Below are 9,853 nucleotides of genomic sequence, written 5' to 3'. Positions count from 1 at the left end.
TATGAGAAATACCAGATCCAAAATACCTGAATCCTGTGGGCTACTTAAAAATATTGGAATAAACATGTGCTATTCATCAGCTTTGGTTTCCTCCAGATCACAATAAGGATTACAAAAAAGCATTTAGCAGTCCCAGGACCCAGGAAATGAAAAAGCTGCTGAAGTGGAAACAAGAATATGGATTGCACTGGAGCATTTTTTTTTCTTGCTCCATAGAAAACTCTCTACTAACTCCTACCAAAACACAACCACAAAAACATGCTCTGCATGTCATTGGCTCATTCACTGACAGCTGGGAAACGTGGGAGAAGTTTCTGCTTTCCTACTGGGAATCTAATTCACTGCTACACAGCATCATTCTGCAGAATCCCTTTGGTCTCCACTTTGGATCCTATGCACCAGGGCCAACCTTCAGCTGCCAGTCCAGAGATGCCAGAGCTGCTGACTCACCTGCAAACTACATAATGCTCGTGGTTTTGTGATAAAGGGTCTGCACAAGACAGTAACTAAAATGAGAAAGGATCCCTCGGCTTTTGAATGAAGAAAAATTTTAATAAAAAAGGCAACAAAAAGACAGGTACTTCCATTAGGGAAATAAACCTACCATCTGCCAATATTATTATTAACCATCCAGAGTGTTTCAATATAAAAATGTAAAATGTAAAAAGGCAATCTTATGGCCAAGTTTTACCTTGGTTCCACAGGGGCAGTAGGAAGGTGTATACCTGTATTTTCACCTTTTTCAGATGCTGCTTTACTCTTTCATTTGTTGCCACTTTTACTGATATAATAAAGCTAAAATTTTTAAGATGATAGAATATATAAATGGACACAACAAAGCTATCATTAAAAATTCTAAAACTCTGGATACTTAAAAACAACCTGTGAAATGCTTTTAAAAAGTATGAGTAGTTGTTATGGGTAATTCTGACCAGCAATAATTATTTCTATAATTAAAGACTATCAATTCTGATAAATGAGAACTTACATGACCTTTGAGCTAGCTCAGGTGCCAGTGGCAGTGTGGATACAGCTAACTTTTCCTGCTTCTGGGACATACCATGACAGAAGTATGTACATGTACACTAACTGTTAGGAGAAAACAAAAACAACAGTGTTAAGTTTGTGGACTAGACTTAAGTGAGCTAAACAGAGAAAGGCAGTCTTTAGCAACAAGTATTGCTTCTGTTTGAAGCAGGTGAATATGAAATAGCTACTGGGATATTACATGTAAAGCTGATTTGGTGTTTAGCACTTCAGAGCAAGAGCTTAGAAGCTGCAGTGGACAGAAGCAAACACAAGTCTCTGCACTGATTTGATGTTATGTGCTTTACAACAGTTCAGCAGCTGTTGTACTGAGCAAACAGCTAAATCTACCACCTTGGGAAACCCTGCTTTAACAGACGTGACCCCCACTGTGGGTGCTTTGGGGTTTTGTGTTTGGGTTTTTCTTCTTCCAGCACACTATGTTGTGTTTTTCTATTGTTTAGCATGTGTCAACTTCTCATTAAACTTTTGATTAAATATGTTTTAGCCCATCAGTGATGTGTTAGATAACTCTGTCTCTGCTCTGAACAAAAGACAGGACAGCTCGTGTAGAGATAACATCCCTGAAGCAGCATTTTATTTTATTCACTTAATTCCAAAACATTTAATTTAGAAGTCTGGCTTCCCAGTCATCCATCTTAACATGGGCAAATATTGACATAGAGTTGTCAGAATACACAGACAACTAAACAGCCAAAGAGTTTACAAAAAATAAATTCATGATTCTTCAAAACAACTGCAAAAGGTTACAAGTATCAAAACTCTTAGGTAGATGCACTGCATTTAAAGAAACTGTGCACATAAGTTAGAGGCAAAAAACCCAAATTGCTACTGAAACCTCACATTTCAAACAGTTAATTGTAAACTGATGAACAGAGTAGTTATTTCACATCAGCTTAACTGTCTTCATTGACTGAAAAAAATTTGGGGTGGCTAATTTATTTTGCATGCACAAAATGTACTGCTTAACAGAACTGTCAGCTCATTTCAAACAGAAAAAATTTAACTGGAACCTAATTCTCCTCAATCACTTTCCATTATTCTTTCCCATATTTTCCAATCAACAGGCAAACTATAAATGCCTCCTTCTGCACTGCTCAAGTGCAACTAAGATAAATAGGGCCAATAAACCAATCAATCCATCAATGCCCATGAAGACTCATCTGAAACTGCTTCTTGATAAAGTGGACAGCAGATCTGAACAGCTGTACAATACAGATATGCTTAGCACTAGATATTTAGTGTGACTGTGGCAAGGAAATATTGGTGATGATGGGGATGGCCAAGTGGATGAAAGAGGGATCAGGGGAAAGCCTATTAATTATTGCCCTCTCCTGCTTCTTCATCCTGCTGATCACTCGTCCACAGAGTGAGGTTATCTCGAAGTAACTGCATGATGAGAGTGGAGTCCTTGTAGGAATCCTCATTTAGTGTGTCCAGCTCTGCTATGGCATCATCAAAGGCTTGTTTGGCTAAAAGGCAGGCCTGCTCAGGGGCATTCTGGATTTCATAGTAGAAGACTGAGAAATTGAGTGCCAGCCCAAGCCTAATGGGGTGAGTGGGCTGCATGTGCTCTTTGCTGATTTCAAAAGCCTCTTTGTAGGCAGCTTCTGAGGCTTCCACGACACTGTTCTTCTTCTCTCCAGCAGCAACTTCTGCCAAATAGCGGTAGTAATCCCCCTTCATTTTCAGGTAAAAGACCTTGCTCTCATACTGGAAGTCATTGCAGTTCTTGATCAAGTATTTATCTAGGAGAGCCAAAACATCGTTGCAGACTGTCTCGAGCTCCTTTTCTATCTTCTCCCTATAGGCTTTAACCTTCTCCAGCTTCTTCTCATTCCCATCTGCCATGGTCTTCTGCTCTATGCTGCTGATGACACGCCAGGAGGATCGCCTAGCTCCGACTACATTCTTGTAGGCTACAGACAGCAGGTTCCTATCCTCATTTGAGAGGGGCTCATTCAGCTCAGTTACCTGAAAACACAGACAAAGAGCAATTTTAAAGGGTTTGCTTTAGAGAGGAGTGTGCAAATTTCCTTCAGTACTTCTAGAACCCAAAATTGCTTCTAGACAGGAGTAATTTTGTAACGCTGAAAGTTTACAATTGTTCTGCAGTCAGGGATTAAAAGACAGAAATCCCCATAGTTCTGATGTAATAGAAGGGGTATTTAGAAGCCATTGCAAAGAGCATTCACTGAATAAAAGTGAGTCAGGCTTGTGTAATGGAGAAGCAACGACAGAGGAAGGCTCAGGTTTTTTAGGAAGTCTGCTATAATTATACAGACTACAGACTTAGTGATGAATTTATATGTACCTAGAACACCAGTTTTTTGAATGTGGAACACAGAACTGACACTGGAAGCTGGTGCAATTCTCACATTTCTGTCCCTTGCTGCTTGCTTCCATTGGACAGCAGAGATGGAAGTGCTGCAGTCATTAAGCTCTGGAATTAGTGTTCCATGGTACCTTTCAGACACCTAGTGAGTGATTATACAGTACAGTCCAAAAGTTACACTGATTTCTGCTAACTGGCTGCAGACAAATTCCAGGGATAGGACGTGGAAGGAACTGCATAGAAATAGGACAGCAAATCAGGAACAAAGCCATGATCAACTTCACTACTTCAAAAAGCTCAGACAGAAGGATAATACTTCTGTAAATTTGGGCCTATTTCACTTGATGTTTTAGTTTAGGCTATTAGACTCATGGTCACTTGAAATTGTTCTACTTTTTAAAATTTATACACATGAAATTAAAGTCAAAGGAATTAAAAGGATGAAAAATGTAACTCCTCTACCTTATGTATACTGCTTTAAAAGTAGTCATTAGAATTCTAAGGACATGTACTTTGGTGTGAAAATAAACTTGTTCTTGCTCAGACACTGTTAAAATCATTAACTATTTCTTTTAAAAAATGTGCACATTTATACTGCTTGACAGGCACCAGAGTGTTCACAACCAAATGCTTACATATTACAAATAATCAAGTAACAAATATTTACACTATTCTGAGACTGCTGGTCTCAGAAAAGCTTCTAACAAATGTGCTTATTTCAGATCCAAAAAAAATACTTTACACTAATTATAACTCTTACAGTAAGAGAGAGCTTATTTTCAAATTTAGGTTTTGTTCTTAAAATATATTAAGTCAACTAGTTTAATTTCCAAAATTACTTTTCCATAGTTCAGGAACCTGAACTCCCGAAAGACACTGCTCTGCTTGTTCTAATAGAATTAGAGGCAACCTACAGAGGACGAAAGGCACAGAAATCAACTCTAATGACATTTTCAGAGCCTTCATCAGAGCTCCCAATCAATATTTTCCTCAACAATCTCCACCACAACCCACCTAAATCTTCTCTAGTAAAGATATTAACAGTTCTTTCACTGTTTAGTGATGAAAATGGGAGTATATAAAAGGAATCCTGCCTATAACCCTGGCATTCCTAACTCCATATGCTACTGAGCATGGCAGCACTCCATCAGCTCAGACATGACTTCTGTGTGTGATCCCACAGGGCCATAGACCAGGCTGAGCACACACCAGAGTGAATGTTCCACAACAGAGCAGAGCCATGACCTCAGCCGGGTCAGTGATCACAAGGTTCTGTCACCAAGAGCACATCACTCAGCTAGAGCCAGTTCTGAGCCAGCTGCTGCAAAAACGACTATACCTGAGGCACTGCAAGGTCAGATTAAACTATTAAAACTTGCCTGATACAAAGTTATGCAGTCTATCATTTTGGAACAAATAGAAACCAGACTAATGGATTTAAACCAGATCAATTTCTTGCATCATGTGGTCTCAGAGCTCAATACCAAGAACTGGAAGTTCTGTAGCCACATTTACCCCAGAGAACACCATGAGGGAGGCATCTCCCAGCAGGGGAGGCACTGCTCACATTAAAGACAACTCATTCTCCTCTTCATTAACCCCAAACCAGACACTCAGGGATAGCTACTAAAAATATAGAACATCCCAAACTTTTAAAGTCCATTTATAGATACAGATAAATCCTACATAACAAACTAGAACTTCAAGTTATTTTGTTTCAAAAACTTCAAGATTTAAATGTATTTCATCATGTGGTATTTCTGACATGACTAATTTTAAAATTCTATCTCACATCACCCAAGTCACCAATTTTAAAAAATAAATTATTTTTTACCCCTGTGTAGCTATATTGGAAAAGCAACATGAATCAGTAGAGGTTTTAAGCACTACCTATTAAGATTAATATTGTCCAAAAAATGAAGGGCTTATACAGCTACAATTTTTCATGATTTCTGGAATTATCTAAACCAAAGGCTACTGAATGCTGTAATCTCAGGATGCTGAAGCATTTGTTGCATCAGCTGAGAACCTTCCACACTTACACCCAAAGCATCTTTCTCCTGTGTTGAGAAACGATTCTGTGGTTACCATGTAAGCTTTATTTGAAATAGCTGGAATCCTGGAGCAGCATTTAATGCAATGGGAATGCCATACCCCATGGAAAAATGCCATTTACATACTATTGTATTTTCTATTAAAATAACCTTAATAGTTGCAAATTAATAGGTTTAGTAAACTAAACCCATTGATTTGTAACAGCAACTATTTCATTTTCCTCTCCTGTTTACACGTTATGAGCAAAAATACTGGAATTCTTCCATGAAAAATAAGTTTATAACAAAAATTTGCATTGAGCGGGAATTTAACTCCTTATTTAAGCTACAACTGCTACTTGGTCTGGCTTTCTTCTTTATAGAATGAATTGATGGGAATAAAAAAATAAATGTTTCTCCAGCTTTGTGCTGACAGATGAAATGACAGCCTTGTCACACTTTTTTTTCCAGTGGCAGAGATAAAGACCAGGCAAATACACTCACCAAAACAAGTATTTGTTATTTTATGTTTCTGAAGTAACTACCATGCTGTTGGCTATATTCTGTATTGTAAAGTGTAGTAATATCTAAATCTGAAATTAATTGTTCAGATTTCAGTTTACACTGAAAGCACACTACTTTCATATAGCACCTTTAAAAAATATCAGATGTGCTACATTCAGAGTTTTTTTAAATTAAAATAAATCTTTCAAAACAAGATATCCTGGGGAATAGATTTCTGAGTTAGAATACTGATTTCCTTCCTTCTTGAGGAAGTCTAAATTCTCTGGATTGCAAGATTACTTCAATATTAACCAATATGGATAAAAAGCCCTTAATTATCTCTGTTATTAGCAATTACTGAAACAGAAGTATGAGCTGTGAGGACAGACAGCCCTCAGAGCATTCCAGCACAGATTAACCAACCTCAACACTAGAGAGCATTCTGGAAATGGCCGCGTTGGAGTGAGCACCTGGGAAAGCCAAGTAACCAACAGATGCTACATTACACATCTGCAACAGTGTATGAGCAGCTCAGAATGAGGGAACTGTTGCTTTTAAATTCAGATTGCTTTTTGTTTTTTAAAAGTATCTATCAGTTTCAAGACTCCACTCACAAAGTGTTCTCGAGCTCCCAATTACAGAAGCTCCGGCTCACACAAATGATTTGTGAGCAGCAGTGACTTTACAGATGAGAATACCACGGCTCCGGATGAATGAAAATTTGCACAGCAATTAAAACAGTTTGAAGACAACTGGATATACACACTAGTTATAAGTACTTTATTTACACACTTCCTAAAGCACAGCAATTGTGTTCTCATGGTTTCACACGTGCCCAGAGACCATACATACCTGTAGGTCTGCAGTTCTTGGAGAAATAAAAAGCTTTCTACTAGTGACAGCTAGAAATTGTCTTCTGGAGCAGTGCAGTGTTTTAGTGGGTTCTCTATTTCATCTTTTAAAATTACCAACTGAAAGAAAAGCTGCTACTATTGCATCATATGTATCGAGAACTCTGGAGACAGAATTATAAACACACCTTATTTTAACATCCTGTGGCTCTGGTACTGAGATACTCAAACTATCACTGTTTCAGAACTGGATTGGTTGTAATATTTATTACAACATAATAGCAAAAGTGAACAAGAGCAGCAAAATTAGTGTCTTTTTACTGCCCTCATTTAAGGGAGGTGACATTCTTACAACAAAAATGTGGACTCTATTCGAAGCTGCTTTTTTTCATTTTAAAATCAACTTGTGCCTTAAACAGCAGCACCCTCAAAAGAAACAGGTCGTCTTGGGGCCTTTAGTGTTTAGAGAGGACAGATCAGCAGGAACAAACCAATTGTAATCTGATATGGAAAGACACTGCTAAGCATCCAATGGCATTAACATTACCCATAACATCTGGATTGTGTGAATACTTTGTTTCCAAAAAAGGGACTAGACATAATAGGTTTGATCATTCTACAATTTTATTATGTATCAGTACAGGCGGATCAGTACAAATTATTTTCATTGCTTGGTTCTGAAAGGAGCAGAGTTGTAAATGCAACATTGTTTAAACACATTTCAGTATTCAACAGGGTACGGAATGCACTGAGAAATTGTTACCCTACAAAGAAGAGGCAAAAAGGCAACGTTAAAAGCTCGGGAAATGCTCCTGCAACAGGGGGTAGCGTTCACACCTGGATACAGCTCCTATCTTTGAGTCACCAGTGTTAGTGAGTGAGGCCTCTATTCGTGTCTTTTATGGCGAGGCAAAAGAAACGTCTAGAAGAGGAAGGGGCTCCCCTGGCTGTGTCCCCGGACAGCCCCCGCCGCAGTGCCCAGCCCACAGCACCAGCGCCCCCAAACGCTGGTGGGTGCCCAGAAGGGGAGATGCACCCCCAGGTGAAACCCAGCGCCCCATCGGGGGGAGGATGGGCCCCGTGTGTAGCAGAGAAGGAATGCACAGCGTTCCCGCCGCGAGGAGAGGCGGGCGCCATTCAAATGGCCGCACTGCGAGCCCGATTGGCGCGGTGGGGAGACGGAGAGGAGGGCATGGGGACAGCCACACCCCCGGGGCAGGGACAGCCGGGGAGCGGGAGGGCTGCGAGACAGCCCAAACGGGGCAACGGAGCGAATGCGGGGGGAAGGAAACACATTTTGAAAGGGGCGCTAGGTCCGGTTTGGACCGGCTACTCTTTGTCTCACGTCTGCCGAAGGCAGGTAGCACTGGGCACCGCCCCACACGGCGGCGAGGTGTCCCGGCGGGATGGTCTGGTCCTGCTCCCGCCCTCCTTTCTTCACCGCGACGGGTGGGACCCGGCGGCTCGCATCCTCCCCGGACCCAACCCCGCCTCGGACCAGCCCGCACTTCCTTTCCCTCCCTCCCCCGCCACTGCTCCCCTCCACACTCCTCCCCGAGTACGCCCCACGGCCGCCACGCTACCGGCCCCACTCACCGACTTCATGGCCGAGGCCATGTCATCGTATCTCTCCGCCTGCTCGGCCAGGCGGGCTCTCTGCAGCAGCTGCTCTCGGTCCCCCATGGCCGCTTCCGTGGTGGCTGCCGGGCTGGGCTCTGCGCGCCCCAGAGAGAGAGCGGAAGGCGGGCGGGGATGTGCGGCTGGCCGCGCACGGGTGGCGGGAGCAGGGACCGTACGCGGAGCCGCCCGCTGGGCTGTGCCGTGCCGTGCCGTGCCGGGCTGTGCCGGGCTGGGCTGAGCTGGGCTGTGCCGTGCCGGGCTGGCCGCCGCTCCCTCGCCCGCCGGCCGCGCTCCCGGACCGACCGCGGCGTGTGCGGCTCGGAGCCTCGCGCTGCTGCCGCCGCCCGCGCCTGCGCGCCGGGAAGGCAACGAGGGGGCGGAGCCGCGGTGCTGCAGGGGAGGGGAGGGGGCGCCGCTCCCCCGCGCTCTATTTCTAGGTGACGTCACTTGCTATAAATAGCCATCGCGGGGCGCCGGCCGCGGGACGCGCGTGCGCGCTGGGAGTGCTGCATTTTCCTGCTGCAAAGGTGGAGGTGGGCGGGGGGCGCGGGCACTGCGGGCTGGGACGGGACAGGACAGGACAGGGCACGACACGGGCTCGGACACCGACACCGCCTCCCCCGCCCTGGCGGGCCTCGGCACAGGCACTGGTGGGCCACGGCTGTGTGACCGCGCTCGGGGTGACCGCGCTCCGTGTTCACGTGCGTGACCCTGGCCAGCACCAGGGCTGCTTTGTGCGGCCAGCGCTGGCCTTGCAGTAGTGACACGGCTGTGCCTCTTTCGGGGAAATAAGTGTATCTCGCAGCCCTTACTGCCTTGAAACAGCCCGAGTTGTGGGGGTGGTACCACGGACCGATTCTACTACCTTGCCTAAGAGATGCAGCTAAATTCAATTTTACTACGTACTTTAATGTGTAAAACTCAAGCTCCTCTTTCATAAATTGACAGACTACCATTCTTACGTAAAAATCATCTCAAGGTAAGAACCTTGCACAAACAACAAACTGCTGCTGGTGTCCACAGAAACGCTGGGAGCCACGTTACTCACATCTTAAAATAAATCATAGATTAACTTTTCCCATTCAGCCCTGGCCAGCGTTTAAAGATCCCTGCACCGCGGAAGGTGCCGGGAGCTGCTGTACAGCTGAGTGCCAGGTTTGCTCAGCAGCAGACAGCCCAGCACCAGAGCACCTGTGGCAATTGAAGCTCACAACTGTCCCCATGCCCAAATCAAGGGCACAGGGTCCATGAGCACACCCTGGAAGCAGGGACAGGCTGCTCGTGCTCCTCCCGGGGCTCTCCCGCTACCCTGGCACTGCTCCAAACGAGTCAATCCCGTCCCTTGTGTCAGACCAAAGTTTTTAGCCTTAACAGTAATGCTGCTGGCTTTTGTGCATTAAACCCTAATACTACTTAAAATAAATGCTTTTAAAAGGGATTAAATGAATATTGCTGTCTTGTTA

General features: G+C 43.9%; 1 protein-coding gene across 1 annotated transcript; it reads right to left on the bottom strand.

Moving 5' to 3' along the window:
• Positions 1 to 1,596: 1,596 nt before the first annotated feature.
• Positions 1,597 to 8,813, bottom strand: YWHAH (tyrosine 3-monooxygenase/tryptophan 5-monooxygenase activation protein eta). The gene is made up of 2 exons (XM_014894692.2): positions 8,367 to 8,813; positions 1,597 to 3,021 (listed from the first exon to the last, which is right to left on the bottom strand). Exons 1-2 carry the CDS (start codon positions 8,451 to 8,453, stop codon positions 2,365 to 2,367), a joined length of 744 nt encoding a protein of 247 aa, XP_014750178.1. The 5' UTR covers positions 8,454 to 8,813; the 3' UTR covers positions 1,597 to 2,364.
• Between the last annotated feature and the right edge of the window lie 1,040 nt (positions 8,814 to 9,853).

This window comes from Sturnus vulgaris, chromosome 19 (genome assembly GCF_052056855.1).
Source record: "Sturnus vulgaris isolate bStuVul1 chromosome 19, bStuVul1.hap1, whole genome shotgun sequence".
Lineage (NCBI taxonomy): Eukaryota > Metazoa > Chordata > Aves > Passeriformes > Sturnidae > Sturnus > Sturnus vulgaris.
Note: the sequence above shows the minus strand (reverse complement) of the source record. Positions and strands in the feature narration are given on the sequence as shown.

Excerpts from the sequence above, each read along its gene's own strand:
- YWHAH (XM_014894692.2), bottom strand. The coding sequence starts at position 8,453 with ATGGGGGACCGAGAGCAGCTGCTGCAGAGAGCCCGCCTGGCCGAGCAG. Across the intron at positions 3,022-8,366 it reads TGGCCTCGGCCATGAAGTCG|GTAACTGAGCTGAATGAGCC; the intron begins GTGAGTGGGGCC and ends CTGTGTTTTCAG.